At 48.1% G+C, this 16,065-nt stretch overlaps 6 protein-coding genes across 6 annotated transcripts; 2 read left to right on the top strand and 4 right to left on the bottom strand.

Annotated features, from left to right (window-relative positions):
* Positions 1 to 767: 767 nt before the first annotated feature.
* On the top strand, positions 768 to 1,507 carry B0J16DRAFT_369020 (uncharacterized protein; the record flags this gene model as incomplete). The annotated part of the gene is made up of 3 exons (XM_046130251.1): positions 768 to 924; positions 978 to 1,432; positions 1,495 to 1,507. The coding sequence occupies exons 1-3, from the start codon at positions 850 to 852 to the stop codon at positions 1,505 to 1,507; spliced, it is 543 nt and encodes a 180-aa protein (XP_045986738.1). The 5' UTR covers positions 768 to 849.
* Positions 1,508 to 1,633: 126 nt separating this feature from the next.
* Positions 1,634 to 2,773, top strand: B0J16DRAFT_333800 (uncharacterized protein). Its single transcript, XM_046126881.1, has one exon. It carries the CDS (start codon positions 1,868 to 1,870, stop codon positions 2,609 to 2,611), a length of 744 nt encoding a protein of 247 aa, XP_045986737.1. The 5' UTR covers positions 1,634 to 1,867; the 3' UTR covers positions 2,612 to 2,773.
* A 181-nt stretch (positions 2,774 to 2,954) lies between these two features.
* B0J16DRAFT_394837 (uncharacterized protein) lies at positions 2,955 to 7,611 on the bottom strand (the record flags this gene model as incomplete). The annotated part of the gene is made up of 9 exons (XM_046132161.1): positions 2,955 to 3,769; positions 3,818 to 4,516; positions 4,568 to 4,890; positions 4,939 to 5,046; positions 5,097 to 5,700; positions 5,758 to 6,440; positions 6,498 to 6,909; positions 6,963 to 7,233; positions 7,516 to 7,611. The coding sequence occupies 9 exons, from the start codon at positions 7,609 to 7,611 to the stop codon at positions 3,030 to 3,032; spliced, it is 3,936 nt and encodes a 1,311-aa protein (XP_045986736.1). The 3' UTR covers positions 2,955 to 3,029.
* A 1,008-nt stretch (positions 7,612 to 8,619) lies between these two features.
* Positions 8,620 to 10,285, bottom strand: B0J16DRAFT_380716 (Alpha/Beta hydrolase protein; the record flags this gene model as incomplete). Its single annotated transcript, XM_046131099.1, has 5 exons — positions 8,620 to 8,795; positions 8,844 to 8,930; positions 8,983 to 9,080; positions 9,132 to 9,259; positions 9,311 to 10,285. 5 exons carry the CDS (start codon positions 10,283 to 10,285, stop codon positions 8,620 to 8,622), a joined length of 1,464 nt encoding a protein of 487 aa, XP_045986735.1.
* A 354-nt stretch (positions 10,286 to 10,639) lies between these two features.
* Positions 10,640 to 13,250, bottom strand: B0J16DRAFT_300448 (ferric reductase like transmembrane component-domain-containing protein; the record flags this gene model as incomplete). Its single annotated transcript, XM_046124565.1, has 3 exons — positions 12,304 to 13,250; positions 11,263 to 12,248; positions 10,640 to 11,094 (listed from the first exon to the last, which is right to left on the bottom strand). The coding sequence occupies exons 1-3, from the start codon at positions 12,831 to 12,833 to the stop codon at positions 10,640 to 10,642; spliced, it is 1,971 nt and encodes a 656-aa protein (XP_045986734.1). The 5' UTR covers positions 12,834 to 13,250.
* B0J16DRAFT_333794 (uncharacterized protein) lies at positions 13,239 to 15,548 on the bottom strand. The gene has a single exon (XM_046126880.1). It carries the CDS (start codon positions 15,534 to 15,536, stop codon positions 13,458 to 13,460), a length of 2,079 nt encoding a protein of 692 aa, XP_045986733.1. The 5' UTR covers positions 15,537 to 15,548; the 3' UTR covers positions 13,239 to 13,457.
* Between the last annotated feature and the right edge of the window lie 517 nt (positions 15,549 to 16,065).

Here is a 16,065-nt window from a genome sequence, read left to right as displayed (position 1 = left end):
GAATTTAACTCTGCCAAGCCTTAGAGGATCAGCCGTGCACAATCCTACGGACGGCAAATCCGGATCAGACCCCAGACATTGACTTCCTTGTTACATTCGGCAAACGTATAGAACCAGCCAATCTGAACGCGTCGGTCAGTCAAAGGGATCGAGACAGGGGAACTCATTGTCGATGGTTCTAGAAGGACTTAGGCTTAAAAATGTCTTTATTCGAGAAATTACTACCACACGGGAGAGAAAAGAAGCTGGGCAATATGACACCATGAAGGACTAGCCTAACAAATACCACCTACCTATGGCAACTAACTCTAAAATTAAAAATTAATTGAAGTACATGCAATGGGTACTCTGCCTCTGTAGAACTACCGATAGGGAGGCTGAAGGGAGTCTACGAATTGCCAAGACGTTACCAGCAGGAAAGGCCATGTTTATGCATGGTACTCTACTCTATCAAATCAGTTGATCATTATTTAGCTGAACAACTTCAAAAGTTCTCGCTTAGTGCTTGGGAAAGGGTGTAAGGCGATGTAAGAGCGGGTCATTTGCGAACGACCCCATGGGCTCAGTCATCCAACTCCAGACTCCACATTCGACGATCACGATCAAAGCCTCAACAGCATGCTACGTTGAACAATCAGATCCTCAATCGGAGCATTTCAACCCAAGGTTAAATTGAGGCAGTGAAGTTGGGGTCTGAATCAGTTAATTATAAAAAGCCTTCTGGATAGCCACCTTTCGAATAGTCCATCAGCTTCAACTCATCAGTTCTTCTACCAGTCAAACAATCTTTCGAACTCCAGCTTCAAGTCTACCTACAACACAACTTTAAATCACTTATAAACCAACAAAATGACTTTCTCCCTCCGATCAGTTGTTTTCGCTGCCGCTATGGCTTTGAGCTCTGCTACCTTCTCTTCTGCTGCTGTATGCATACCCATCTTTCACTACCAACATGCACTAACTGACCATCAATATAGCCCCATGACGAGAGCAAGCGTTTGAACAAGCGAGGTGATACCATCACCATCATCGACGGCTCCTGGAGCGCCCCTTGCGGCACAAACACCTGCTGCACTCCCTTCTGCAAGGCAAACTTCGAGATGGACAGCGGAGACTGTCCCGATGGAGCCACCAAGGAATGGGCCGGCAACTGCATGGACGTGTTCGACGGGAAGACTAAGGCCGGTGATAAGCAAAGCTTCACCACTGGTGGCTGTGACGGTTGGTCCGTCTTTTGGGAGGGAGGCGCTGTGGATGGAGGGAAGTTCATTACTGTCGAGAACGATGAGACTGGAAAGTACTACCAGTACTTTGTTGAGGGTTGCAAGAAGACTGAATTCCACTGGGACCCTTACCAATGTGCTTCCATTGGCGGTGGATGTGATGCTAAGATCTCTGGTCGAGGCACCAACCCTGACAAGGCTGGAGGAAAGTAAGGGTCGAACCAGCATCGATTCTTAGAACAGCTTCGAGCCTTACAACTATTGTATATAGTCTTAAATTCTAGTTACACGATTATCTTGAACAAGACCTATCTCGTTGCTTCTCAGAAAACCTCCGCAGGTGTTGCCGGGACATAAAACATTTCGAACCTTTACTTAAACTACCACTGGAGTCTTTTCTAAAGAAAGACCTTTTGATTCCCTTGTTAAATAACACAAGTCAAACATCTTAATTGGCAGTTATAAATGAATCTAGCAAAGTCCACCTGCTTACTGCACTAAGAACCTCACCCAGCTTCACGCCCTGTAACTGACATGTTGCCACAGGATTCGGGTAAGAACCATGACTCTGTTCTTCCAACTTCCATCATCCTCATTTCATCCTACATCCAATATTTAATAGCATCTGAATATCGTCAGCAACAATGAAGACGATCCTTTTACTGGGAGGTATGACGCCCGACGTCACAGCCCTTTACTACAATAAGATCAACGCAGCTGTAAGAACCCAACTCGGAAACCGTACAGCAGCCCCATTGTACATGTATAGTGCAAACCTCGAGGATATGATCCAACATGCCATGAAAGGCGACTGGTCCTCTTTCGCTGCAACATACGAAGAGCCCATCAATCTACTGGGAGAAAAAGTTGACGGGGTCGCCATCTGCGCGATTTTGGCACACAAGGTCGCTGCGCGCCTATCGGATGTTGCTGCCGCGTCAAGCGTCCCTCTTCTCCACATCACAGACTTCCTCGCAACCTACATCAAAACGAACAATCCCGGAGTGAAGCGCCTTGGTTTACTTGGCCCTAAAATCTCTATGTTGGATTCTGAAGACCCGGACTTTTTCATCGGTCGTTTGCAAAGCTCTAGCTGTGGATTTCAGGTCATCGTTCCTGAGACGGAGCAGGATATCGAGGAAGTCAACAGAGGTATGCTGGAGGAAGTTGCTAAGGGAGTCTCATTCGTTACAACATCAACAAAGGCCATGTTTATCGGCCAGGCAAAGAAGCTCGTTGCTAGAGGGGCCCAGGTCATCATTCTCGGGAGCACGGATCTTGGTTTTGTTTTAAAGCAGGAGGATCTTGGGGATGTTCCTGTGATTGAGCCAGCAGCCATACATGCCGAAGGACTAGCAAGATGGATTTGTAGCGATACGAAAGCTTGAAAAGGGTTCTAAAAGGTTAGATCTGGCATTAGCTTGTTCTCTCATACCGCTATTTTGAAACGTAACCACGTCTACTACGGAGACAGGTTCCTCAATACAATCTGTAATCTTTTCCACGACTTCCTAGTGTTGTTTGGATTAGTTACAAGTTGACTGAGCTGCAAGACCAAAGGAAGAGAAAAAAGCCGGATGGAAGCAAGGAAAGCATCTTATAGCCTGCCAAAACCTTATATGAGGGAGAACAAGGCAAAAAAAAAAAAAAGTCATCTGCTGGCAAAGGGGTCATAATGCCCTGTGGAAAGTCTGAATATCCGAAAAGCTTATCTGATCGAGCTACAAGACCCTTCAGCGATACAGTATTCTTCAATGTGGTTGAGACCGGCATACCGAATCCGTGTAGTATAATGCACTATGTCCCCTAATAATAACCTCTGAACGGTTTCATTGATGCCTCGTGCCCGCTTTCAAATTCTTTATCCACTGCTTCAGACGATATGCCAGATCCTTCACTGCTTCTCTTCTTCGCACCGAAAAAGAGCCTTGCTGATTCAATTGAACTTCCATCTCGACTTTCACATGATTCAGTGGCTTTGTCCTCCGAACTGCTGGGTCTGGTTGTAAAAGACATCTGTGAAAGAGACTGATGCAGAGATCTATTCCTGAACAATCCCATCATCGTTGGAACCTTCGAGGCTTCCTTGGTAGGTGGCAAATCTTCAGAAACAGGCAATTCACAAGGGCTTTCGTCTTCGTCCGCATCTGCAGCATTTGTGCGAGGAGACAGCGGCGTATCCTGGGCGAAGAGCTCCCTGGGAAACCCACTGATGGAGAATGAGGGGTTAACGGATCTCTGGGATGGATCTGAGATTTGGGAATAACTGTATCCTCCCGGTTGGAGACACAGAGACAGACATGTGAGGCTGGATTCCTGGCTGCCATCAACGACAAGGTTGGTTGGCAGACGGAAAGTACCCGAATAGCACATCTGGTAGATAGTTTGAGCAGGAATAGTCACATGGTGCTGCCTCTGAACAGAAGTGCCATAGTCCTCCTCTAAGATGAAGAAAGGAGCGAAACTACCGGAAGAGTGATCCCTAAGAATGCAACCAAGCCCTTTGAGGTCTGAGCTCCCTTCATCGAAACGGCAGATGATATTCCCTACAGCTAGTCAGTAGAAGAAGCATTCGTGGACTGGCGACAGCTTACCGGAGCACTTATACAAACCAGTTTCTCTATTTTGAGAATCAGTACCTGTCCTCTCGAAATAAAAACAGCTGGCCACAAGCCTGTGTGCAACGATCTTGATTTCATAACTGTCACTTATTTCGTTCATGGCATGTTGCTCAATGTTCTCCATCTCTTCCACATCGTCAAAATTGGGCCTCTTTTCTGACCATCTGACATTGATCCGAATGTTACGGTTATCTTTCGACCCTTTGCATATCTGCTCGGGAGAAGTGGCACTCTCAACATAGCTGTTCCACATGTTTTGGGTGATGCTCTGATCGTCGACGAGGGGGTTGATTGTTCTCCACAGAGAGCTCAAGCCAGCAGGAGTCCACTGTTGTGATGGGTATATAACCCCGTTGGGCTTTTTGACACCTGGGCTCTCCTGTGCAGATGCACGTTTGGACTTGTAAGTTGTGCGAGGCTGCGAATACCCGGTTCCGAGCGATAGAAGAATGTCCGGTGCCCAATGACTGACCTCTCCCCAAAGAAGCTTTCGTTCGTGGTCTGCAACTTGGACGGGGCATGAATGATGTATAGCGCCATCTGTATACTGTGTCCCTGTCGTCTCCTGCAGAAAGGGTTTGAAGTATGGAGGTGCAGCAGCCGTTGCCCTCGCTGCCTCCCAGACCTTGACCTCTCTAGCAGACTCCTGTGGGCGAACGAATTTGTATGGAGCTAGAGAGTCAGCCACGAAAAGATAAGTGGAAGTCAACTGCGAGAACTTACAGGATTCATGTTCGCTCTCGGTGTTGTAATTGGACAATACTGCTGGTCTGTTCTCACTGGCCAAGGTTGAAGTAACCGCAACTCGTATTGAAGTCGAGTGATCGGGTCTAGAACCACCATAGAGGAATGAGTGCTGGTCGAAGGCGGACCTTAAGCCCTTTTCCAAGACTTTCGTCTTGTACTGGCTCCTCATAGTAACTGCTGCAAAGGCTTTGGGTAACTTCGGAGTGAAAGCTTGCTTGCACAGGCTTTTAAAATGATCTTTACAGTCAGTGATGGTCCAACGCTTGACACCAAGACCTAGAGCAATGATTCCACCAGTACTGTAGATGTCAGTTTCCATCCACCAAGACCAAAGTTGCAATACTAACCTTGAGCCGACGATAAGGTCGAAGAAGTTCTGAACAGGGATGTGATGGCGCAGGACCCTTTCAATGGCTTGAAGTGTGACAATCTCGACTATGGATCGCACGCCACCCCTAGTTACATGTCAGAATTAATTGTAATGAGATACTTTGGGTCATCTCACCCATCCAAGCACATTACTCTCACACCAGCCTCATCTGGCTTGAACCTGATAGGTGCAGGTTTCGGCCACGACGTTTCCTTTCTATGCAATGGGCAAAAGTTCATATGGAACAGACCCTGGCCAAGGCTCAATGCATGAGCTTGAACACATGCTTTGCAGAGTAGGTGCCCGCAAGGAAGAATGTTTTCGGGAATTCTTCGAACACAGCAAAGGCAAGTCAGATTGCTTTTGATTTTGGAGGCCGAGCTTAAGCTATCGGCAGATCCATAGTACTTGGCCATGACAGGAGAAAGGTAACGAGGTATGATGTTCTTCTCTTGATCATATTGCTGTAAGCGATCGTCCAGGTCCCTTATGTGCCTGTCAATCTCGTTGATCCAATGGGGAAAGAATTGCTCTGAGACAAAGTCTGACTCGTAAGGCCCACGAGCCATAATCCTTCCGGAGATCGCTTGATGTCCCTTCTGATGGGAATTTCTGGCATTTTGGCATGCAAATCCCTCCCGGCTGATATATGAGCAGCGAAGCCATTGGTCACAGAAGAGCTGCAATGCTTCCTCTAGTGAATGATGGTATGTGTGCCGTAATAGATGTGCGTAGGAACCTAAATTATGTAAGTACATATAGAAATCGATGCATTTTGTCCAGGCGCTGGTCGTACCTTGTATGTTCTCTCTATTTGCAGCAAGCATGATGCAGGAGGCGAGCGGACGACTTAGATTTGTAAACAGTTCCCTAACACGGGTACGATGCTGACCTGCGTGGTTATACATAGTGACGATGAGGTTCAGGATGTGTCCACCAAATGTTCGGGGTAGAGGGGTATGTCGGCGTGCCTCTTCTATGAAGTCGAAAGGCTCATCAAGACTTACTGAGAAGTGGTCGTAGGCAGCGTTTACATACTGTGGCAACACTTCGGCGTTGAGTAACATGCGGACCTTCTTCCTTCGGAGATGAGAAAGTCTGCATCTGTCGATAATGGTACCATAAAGCTTCCCAACCTGATCGTCCATCTGCATATAGCGACCTTTGACCGGCATTCTCACCACTGTAACGGAGGAGTAATAATACTCAAGCAGTTCCTTGGTTGTTTTGACGTCCTGACCCAAACTTGCCAGCTTTTCCAGGTTTGCTTTCAAAGCGGGGACCTGATGAACTGAGTGTCGGTAGTCGTCAAGTAGACCCTTTGTAGCCACTGCAGGATCCCACTGTTGGTCATCAATACTGGCGTCGGTATAGTTCGCAACTATGATGACGTGCGGCAGAGTTGGCTGGTTGAGAGACTTATCAATTGACATGGCGGCCCAATCAACCAGCTGTGTCAAAACCTCCGTCTGGAACGTTCTAGTGAGTCCGGAGTTAGCAATGGTCACAATGTCGGATATGGGAGGTAGTACTTACCTGACCTCGCGAAGTACAAATACTACGACGTCGGAGAACGTGTAGAGTATCTTCGGAAATAGGCTTGTGACTGCATACTCACGCGATTGCGTCTTAGGGTCGTCTGCCCAGGTGATCTTCTTGCGAAGAACATTTTTGACCAACTTCCCAGACTTCTTAGCACTGTCGACCTTTTCGCGACAGGCGAGACCACGAGGTGCGTTCTCGCCACCAGTCATGCCCTCGCAATCGGCATATAACATGGGACTTTGACTGTGATACGTTCCGGGATCCTCATACAAATGTACATCACCAGTAGTTGGAATATTATCGCCCACGAGACCGGGAACGGGAGCGTGCATGTTGTTACAGCTGTCCGTTCGTGCTTGTTGGCGATCAATCAGCATTTTGATGACTGTGCTCTTTCCAGCACCTTTGTACCATCCCGGTTAGTCATTTTACAAGAATCAGGTACGAAGAGCATACCTGTCTGCCCAACAAAAGACACCAGTTGAGGGAACCGCTCTGTAAACGCTCCCATTTGACTCTCGCGTAGGATCTCAACTAGTCTGTTCGAATAGTGGAGATATGGCTGTTCCTGTTCCTTGGTGACTCCAAACCAGGTAGTATTGATGTCGTAGGTGTGTCGTCGGCGTTGTTCTGCAGCGGTTGGCTGACCAAAGATCTGCTGTAGCCGGCGAACGATATCTTCGTCGACCATTTCATGCTGACGGCCATCGATACCGACCTTGCCTGGCTGGGTTGAATGTGTGAGTAGATTCGCTCAACAGAGCCGGGACAAGAGAGGAATACTGCTCGGAGACGGTAATGATATGTTGCAACTTACACGATGGGGCCTCTCTTTAGGCCAGCACTCGACGCAAAAGAAGTCATCGCATTGTACACATTTCCAAGCTTTCTGAGAACAATTGCAAACGCAGCAACGCCGCGGCGGTAAAGACTGCTGCCGTGCTAAAGACGGTCTTTCGCTCGCAGTGTCGACAGAAAGGCTCATTGAGGCTGACTCGAAATAAGCAACCTTTGGAGGTACAGGCGGTCGGTACTCACCCTGGAAACCGGCGTCCCCTGGTGAAACCACCTCTGGTAAGTCAGAGTATACGCGAGATGGGTCCATGGCAAAGTGTTCGTGGTAATACTACCAAGAGGCACACACTCGGTTGAGATACTCTTACTCGTCCACAGCAGTGTGTTGCTTAGAATGATTATTGTCACGCCAGAGGGATTGGAGATGGGATAAATCTTCTTTCGAAAACCAGGCTGTGTGGCTTAAGTAATCTGAAACCCGGCCATGCATGTGTGAGGTAATATGACAAGTACGATCCATATCCTGGTTCATAGACCCAAGCCCAGAGCCTGATTTTCATGATGCTGGAAAACAGAGCAACAGAAGCCCGTAAGAAACATCAAAAGGAGGAACAATGGATCGCTTCTTCCAGATGGAACTCAGCGCAGTAATTGCTACTGATTCTACTCAGATTCACTGCTAAGCTCCATCAATATCGAGTTAATCTCAGCACCTGACAGAGCCTTGGAGTAGAATCAGGCTCTGGTCCCCTCCATCAGACAGTCAATAGTTCCTCACGCTAGGGTCTTGGCCTGCAAGCCATTAATTCAGCCTCAGCCACAACACAGAACTGGCAATGGTGAGCCTGCTGGGTTTGCCCATCAGCTTCACACCACTGTTGCAAAATCCTTATGATTTAGGAAGGATCTTTAGATCGACACCTACATCTTTACTCGTTGCAATGTCATCAATATTAGTACCGCGACGAACGAGTTGAGACTGCAGATTGGTAGTTTGAGAGATGCGTGATATCGGAAGACAAGTAAAGCCGCAGCGATTCCGACTTAGGTACCATAGCTGATTGTAACACAAGAAAGCCGGGTTCCCCGCCTGCCAACAAACATCTCGTTTTGTGTCACCCCAACCTCCACAACTGAGGTATACGGATAGCCTGATAGGGCCAGGCGAACCGCGAGGCGTATATCTCTGGCCCCCTCATCATAAGCTGAAAAGGAGATGCTTGCTTTCATGTATGATTTACCGCTATCAACACATTACGCTACTATTTTCAAAGCCTTGAGTAAGTGATACAAGGGGGATGGGGCGTAATGCACACGCTCATGGCTTAGTACACTGCCTCTCAGTGAGGCTCTCGGCACCCAATTGGAACCACTTGTTGCCCGTCTCCGCGAAAACGGCCATCTTCTTCTGGCCAGGCTTATACAAAGGCCAAGTAAAACCTTTTCCGTCAGCTGGGCTCTTTTTGGGATTCTGGGCAAATGAGAGCCAGAGGTCTATTATCTTGTTAGCTGACTCTTCATGTGAGATATCTGGACACTTACCCTGCATCCCCTGGGCAACCTGCCACTCGTACTCGGTGGAGTTGCCGCGATACTCATAGTGGGTTCCGAACAGCAAGGGTAACTCGGCTGTCACCGTGGTCAGTACGGACTACCTTTTTTCATGGGACATAACACATACCGCTGTGGGTGGCTCCAATCCAAGGAAGTGGTGAGATATTGGAGAAGTTTCCGGTGTAGTAGTACCGATAAGTTGGATAACCATACTTGGCACGAGCACTGCATTCACATGTTAGCAGTGGGTTCAGTTTATTTGTTAATGAAACCTACCTGACTTCCGCGGCAACGGGACAGACAATCGCGTTTAGACCGATGGCAGTCTGTGCAGCGGATTGGCCACTTTCATTGTAAGCGCCAAAGCCAGCGCCTTCATTGGCATTGTTACCAAAGATCCAAGGCTACCACTATGTCAGTTCTGTTGTCCTCTGTTGATAAAAAGGGAAACCTACCACTCTAGTAACCAGTCCTCTCGCAAGGCGATCAGTCGTGTTGGAAAAGGCTGTCACGTTATCTCCAACAGGCGTGAAAGAAACACCCGTAGTTTCCGAGTAAACCTTTTGCAAAGTGGAAGCATCAACCTTCTGCATACACTCCAGCTGCTTGCCTTCCTTGCACCCCACCTTGGTAGCAATGGTGTCAAAGTCAGTGTAGTTGCCCAATGTCTTGACCAGCATACTGGGAGATCCGGAATCAGAAATCAGGCCCTTGACGATTAGGTCCTTAGGATAAGCATATCCGTACATCCCCACTGATCCTGCACCGGCAGATTGACCCCATAGAGTCATTCGATCCGGATCACCTCCAAATGCGGCAACGTTATCACGTGCCCACTCAACGACCATGCGCTGGTCAAGCAAACCGACGTTCTGATGCGCGTCTTTCGCATTGGGGAACCCGAATACGTTGACGCGGTAGTTCATGATAACTACTATGTGGGATTGAGTTCGCTGGATCCATTTATCAGGAATCTTGTAAAGCGAGTCTGAGCCGCCGCCGGTAAAGCCACCACCGGGGATATAGATGAAAACAGGCAAGCGCTTTGTGGTTGGCTTCAACGGAGCGTAGACGTTGAGATACAGACAATCTTCGGAGTCGCCACCATTGATAAGGAATTGAGGCATGTGCTCTGTATACGCTGTCGGCGCTTTACTAAGCGCTTGCTTGCATGATGGCGCATACTTGGTGGCGGAGATGGAAGCCTTGCTATGCTTGCGACGGGGAGGCTTGAAGCGGAGAGACTTGAGTGGTGGTTCAGCGTAAGGAACACCGAGGAACTGCCGAACAGAAGGAGCGGTTGAATTGATGAAGCCTGTTAGTTTGCCCGATGTTGTGTCGACGGTAAGGGGAGCATCATGCTGAGGAGGGACACTTAGGGCTGAGCTACCAGCCAGGAAGGCTAAGAGATAGGATGCAGGAACCTTCATGATTGTGGCTGAGTCTATTGCTAATTGACAACCATCTGGCATGGACCAATATATATCTGCGATTCAATTGGATTGAACTGCCGGCATTCTCATCCGTCTGGATAAATCTTTATCAACCATGATCAAGGGTTGTGGAGGTTCGGCCTAGTCATACGCGGAGAAACCTGGGGAAACATTTCGCGGGGTAATGATCCACACGGAGAACGGCACCGTTAGGGTCATCTAAGTGGGTTTGCATGGCACCTCAAGAAACATTTATCCCCGATATGTAGTATTATAACGGGCTGCATTCTAATTAAAATTGCTTGCTTGGTACCTCGGCAATAAAAGAGAGGGGCGTTCTGACCGATTCGATTACCAAGCAAAGCTTTCCTCAACTAGCTTCACTACCAAGCCCTGTTGTCCTAACTTCGTAACAGCAATTCTCACATCGTCAGCCATCCCAGGTGGGCCGCAAACGGCTACTATGGTACCTCCGGTAACACCATTCAATTCTTCTTGGAGGACAGAATCGACATCGAAGCGCTTACCAACAGAGATAGCTACCCCGAAGTCATTCCAAAGCTCTTGCCCGTGCATATCATTCGTGACCCTGGGAATAACAGATCGGACTGCCTCAACAAGCGGCTCAGTCCTGACTCCCCAGAGTAGCTTCTTCTTGCCTCTCAACCCCGTCATACTGGGCCGACTATCGATGTATGGCAGCACTCCCGTGATACCCACTCCTCCTGCGATACAAATGATGTTTGGAAACTCGATGGCGGATGAGTGCGGAATGATGGATGCCTGAGGTCCGTATGAACCCTCAACTAAAACAGGAATTCCACGTGCCGCGTTTGAAGCTGATGCCAGGAGAGATGTCAATCCGCCATGACGACGAACAAATATGACCAGACCAGAGACCTCAGCATCCCTTGCATGTAACTCCAAGTCCGTTACTGTTAAGTCATGCTTAAGTTCCTTTCCATTGTCGTTACTGTCGGCCGACTCTGCCCTATGGGGCGGGTAAGGCCTTGAAGAGATAGCAGCTACTGAGAAGGGATGGTTCTCCCAGATACGCCAGGTAAGGGAAGGAAAGTAGATATAGACATGGCCATCACCCTCCGCTTTGGGAATCATAATTCGGAGATAGTCATCGTCGATTAACTCAATCTGAGCACGCTTGATACCGTTTCGCACCATTCGAATGGGCCTGGCCAGGAAACGATCAAAGATCCAAAAGGCGAAAGCGATCCAAACCCATGTCTGGTATCCCCACTGCCACTCATATCGGTAGAAAATATGCAACATGCACCCAATCATAGCCAGAAGGGCAAGCACGACATGAGAAGCCAAGAAAGCCTCATAGAACTTTTGGCGGAACGGAAGTATGGAGAAGGGTATCAGAAGGACTAGAGACAGAGTAGCCACTATACCCCAGATCCAATACTGCTCCTTCGCCTGCTTGTCATGCGCGCCTTCGCCCATTGCAGCAGGGTCAAGATAAATTTGCAAGTAGATAGCCGAGTGAAGACATGCCTGCAACATGCAAATGACAGCGATCCACCGATGAACAAGCACGTAAGTTGAGTAAGACCAGTTGGTGACCCAAAGAAGCACGTTATTCCGGCTGGAGAAGAGAACCGCGAGTGCCAGGTTCACAAAGCTCAAGAGCCCGACACGGTTGCTGATGTAAGAAACCAGCTGCTGGTCTAATGAGTTGAACCATGACATCGGGTCTTTGAGCTCGTATCCAACAGCACAGAGAATGATGTTGACGATCCATATAAATGCGATGAATATTCCTTGTCCTCGGGTGGGAACGAATCCTAAGCCTAGAACAGGGACGGAGTGGTAACTTCCGAACAGAGGAGGGTCGATGAATGTAGCATATACATTCGATACAACAGACGGCGGGAGAGGGAGGCATTCAATCCAGGAGAGAATGATGGGAATAGCGACACAAATGACCATTAGAATGATGCTGAGTTTTGGTTAGCTTGAAGTCGAGGAGAGGCAATGAGGGGAATGATAATTACCCATATTTCTCGGTCACAGCTTCCATCTTCTCAAAAATGTAATCTGCATTGAAGTTACTCTGCCAGACCGCCTCATCAACCAAAGAAGTCTTGTTAAGGACTGCTTCTGAATCCACGATCTCAGTCGGAGGCGATTCATAAGCAAGAGCCAGCGCGACCTGATACGAGAACTTGGGGGACGGCTGGACCTTCTTTCGTCCCACAATATCCATTTCCCATACTCGTTCAAGTGTTGAGTTCTTGATGTCTGGACAATGGGTGTGAAAACACCACGCCAGGGTTGCGAGGAAGGCATCATTGGTGGCTTTGCACTCAGGTGTCGAACTCATGTCATGGTCCATTCCGTGATCCCCATCACATTGAAGGGGCCACGACTTGACTGTATCGATGCATCCGTAAGCGCAAGGAGGGTCGTACATGGTAATGCCGTATCCGATGACTCCTTGTCGCTCCCTTCCTGTCGTTACGTGGGCCCATAGTTCATGTGGGAAGATGGCGGCCAAGGCGAGCCCCGGGATGGATAGTCGCATAGTGATGTGGCAAGGAGGTAGTGAAATACGGATGAAGGAGTTCTGGTTTCGTGGCCTTCCAAAAGTATGTCACCAAGAATACCGGCCGATTGTGTGGAAAAGGTCCAAGGTTCAGATGCAAGTAGAATGTCACTGCCAGTAGCAGGGTACCAAGGGGGAATATATTAAATATCATGAGGGAGATTGAGCAACATATCGGTGGGAGAAAAGTGGCGTCAAACGGAGAATTCGATCCATGGTCATGGGTGTCAACGTCTCTTCCATGTTTGTGGGTAATGAGCAGATAACAACTAAATCAGTCAAGCCAGCGACCTCGCCAAGACATACCGCCGGTTCCAGCTCTCTGACCAACAGTCTCCTGCAAGAATTTGCACCGAATAAGTAACAAATTACTTTTCCCCGACTGGCTTGCCTTCTTAAGCGAGGGTCTTGGCGTAGTAGTTTGTTCCGAAACTTGCTTAAACTTGCGCATCGAGCAGATCTGTGTCCAGGATAGCCCCGCCTTCAAAATATAATTGGCCCAAAGGAACATGGACGGTAACAACACGGAAGATGATAAACCGCACCTGCTTTTAGAGGCTCCGTACTTGCTAGATAAAGCAAGTCTTTCTCACCATATAGCGTTCAACGTCTTTCTATAGGCCTTGGCTGCCGCAGTAGCAACTCTTCCATTTCTAAATCTCCGCATTCCCTGGCATAGCTAAGAGCCGTTCTTCCTTCATTATCGGCTTGATCCACATTAACACCATACAGCAATAGTAGCCCTACCACATGAAACTGTGACTGAGCCACGGCAAAGTGAAGCGCTGTTTTACCTTCACTATCTTTTAGGTTTATGTCAGCACAGTACAACAGTAGTAGCCCTACCACTTGTAATAGTCCACGAGCCGCAGCAAAGTGAAGCGCCGTGTTATGTTCAACACTGCGTTGGTCTAAATATGCACAGGCCTTGATGAGTAGCATCAAGACTTTCGTGTGTCCCTTGAGTGCAGCTAGATGAACCGCTCCGTACCCTTTGTCGTCGGATGCACTCGGACTGATCCCTCCTTCGAGTAGTTCACGAACGGCACCCTCGTTTCCCACCCACGTATGTGCCCACAGTAACTCTTCCGGAGGAGCATTCTTTCGAACGAGGTTGTTTATCGTTTCTAACATGTCCTCATTGTTTCCGAAGCGGAACGGCGGAAATTTCATGCTCTCTGGTAATGGAACAGGTGATAAATCGCGCTTTTTAAACACCATCACCAATTGGTTGTCTTTTGGGATACGCCGTTGCAAGATTTCGCCTTGGCTGGAAAGCCAATTCTCAAAAGATAACTCGCGGCGGTTGAGAGTTAAATCTTCATCGTCATTGTCAAAATTTAGAAAGTAAAAGGCCATCACAACACTGTCCATGCCTGGTTCTTCAGGAATGACAATCAAGGTCGTCTGCGCATCGGCCAATTCGATGTCAATGTGGTAATCGCTCTTAGACACGAGTTCATGCATCTTATCCTCCTGTCCATGTTTTCTTGCCAATGACTCTAGCACCTCGTGCTTTTTGAAATCGCCCTCGTTTAGACGGCGAACAAGGATCTCAGCTGTTTTTTGAAGAGAGCCTTGATGGAATCCCAGTCCAGTAACAGCCCATTCGAGCGTTTGTTCAACAAGCTCAATGACCGGACGTCGTAGATCCGAGAATGCAAACTCAGGAAACGAGTAATCTTGGCTGAGAATCTCACCAAATATCAGAAAAGATACTGTGTCCCTCCACACACGTGAGTCATCCTTCTCATAGCATGGGAAAAAGCGTTTAGAGTCATGGGCATCTTCTGACATAGATAGCAAAGCATAGACTTTATCTCTGTTCATGGAAGCCTGGCTCCCAGAGAATTCTCGAATGAGGTGGTGCAGATTCCGGGTTGAGGACCACCATGTGCCTTCGCGAATTCGTGGCATGATATCAAGGACAGACTGAACATGCTCATCGACTTGAACGTCCATAAGGTGTGGTATAAAGCTGAAGGTTCTTGCAGGACATGAACTGTTACCGCATATAATTTTGGCTGTTTTAGCTCTCGCGATCTCTTGAAGAATCCAAACTCTTTCGAACCACTTGTTTTTGAGAAGCTTACCAAGAGACCTGCTCCTTTCCGAACGTAGTGGTGATCCAGGGCTTCCTAACTCCTTCGGCATGAGCTCTTCGCACCGCTTGGTCCAGTCTTTGTAGTTTGCCCTGGGTCCAGCTCTTTTGGCTTTCTCGTCGATACTGTGAACTGCTTTGATCAAATTTGATGTCTCTTCGTCACCTTTGCCTAACCAAATAAATACTTCTTCCGCCGCCTCGTAGACATATCGCATCTGCGCTACTTGGTGACCTCTCTCCTTTTTGTCTCGTTGATTTATGCAGATCGCGTCGACCCACAAAATCACATCTTGATCGGTACGGCGGATATGCTGCAATGCTGAGAACAAATTTGGTTTTACCATAAACGGATGATTATTGATAAGAATCTGGTGATCAAAGCCTTCGCGGCCCCAAACATAGGACAGCGCTATATATGGGATGATAAGGGTTCTGTCCGGGACCTGGTTTTCGTCGAGGACAAGGACTGTTTGAAATAGCGAACATGATATTTCTTCCCTGCCCCATCCTTTACTGATTTGCAAGAGGCGTATAGAGCCTTGTGTGTCATTCAAGGGCTGGTAAAGAAGTTCTGCCATGTTGAAAATAAGGCAAGCTGATATAATCTGAACGAGGACTTGACGCAACCGACGTGTGAGCGTTTTTTAATTGAAGAGTGGGGATAGAGCACGGAATTCTTCCGTACTTAACTGCTGGCTGGTAATTGGTGAAAGGGTTACATTTCTCCACTATGTACCCTGGGCACACGGGTGGGCCTGATCTCACTTGTGCGTGTTAGTTCAAAGACTGGGTTAAAAGCTTCGCAGTCTGCCTGGCTGAAGTGGTCCAGGGATGCTGTGTATTGATGAGTTTTATGACATAACATCCATAACATCTATCAAATTAGACTGTATATCCTGAACCACCGTCGTCATTTGTTGAAGTGCAAATACAAACGGAACACCTCCTCGACCGAAGGAACCCCCAACGCATGACAATCAGCACCAATACGCACTACAGACATTCCCGGTGGGCGGCAAATGAGACCGAGACTGGAAAATGGAGACGATGGTCCTGATAATGAACGGCTCTTGGCCGATATGATGAAGAAGCTTCGCAAGCTGTCGG

This window comes from Fusarium flagelliforme (genome assembly GCF_020744385.1).
Source record: "Fusarium flagelliforme strain FIESC 12 MPI-CAGE-AA-0113 chromosome Unknown B0J16scaffold_2, whole genome shotgun sequence".
Lineage (NCBI taxonomy): Eukaryota > Fungi > Ascomycota > Sordariomycetes > Hypocreales > Nectriaceae > Fusarium > Fusarium flagelliforme.
This window is presented reverse-complemented; position numbering and strand designations above follow the sequence as displayed.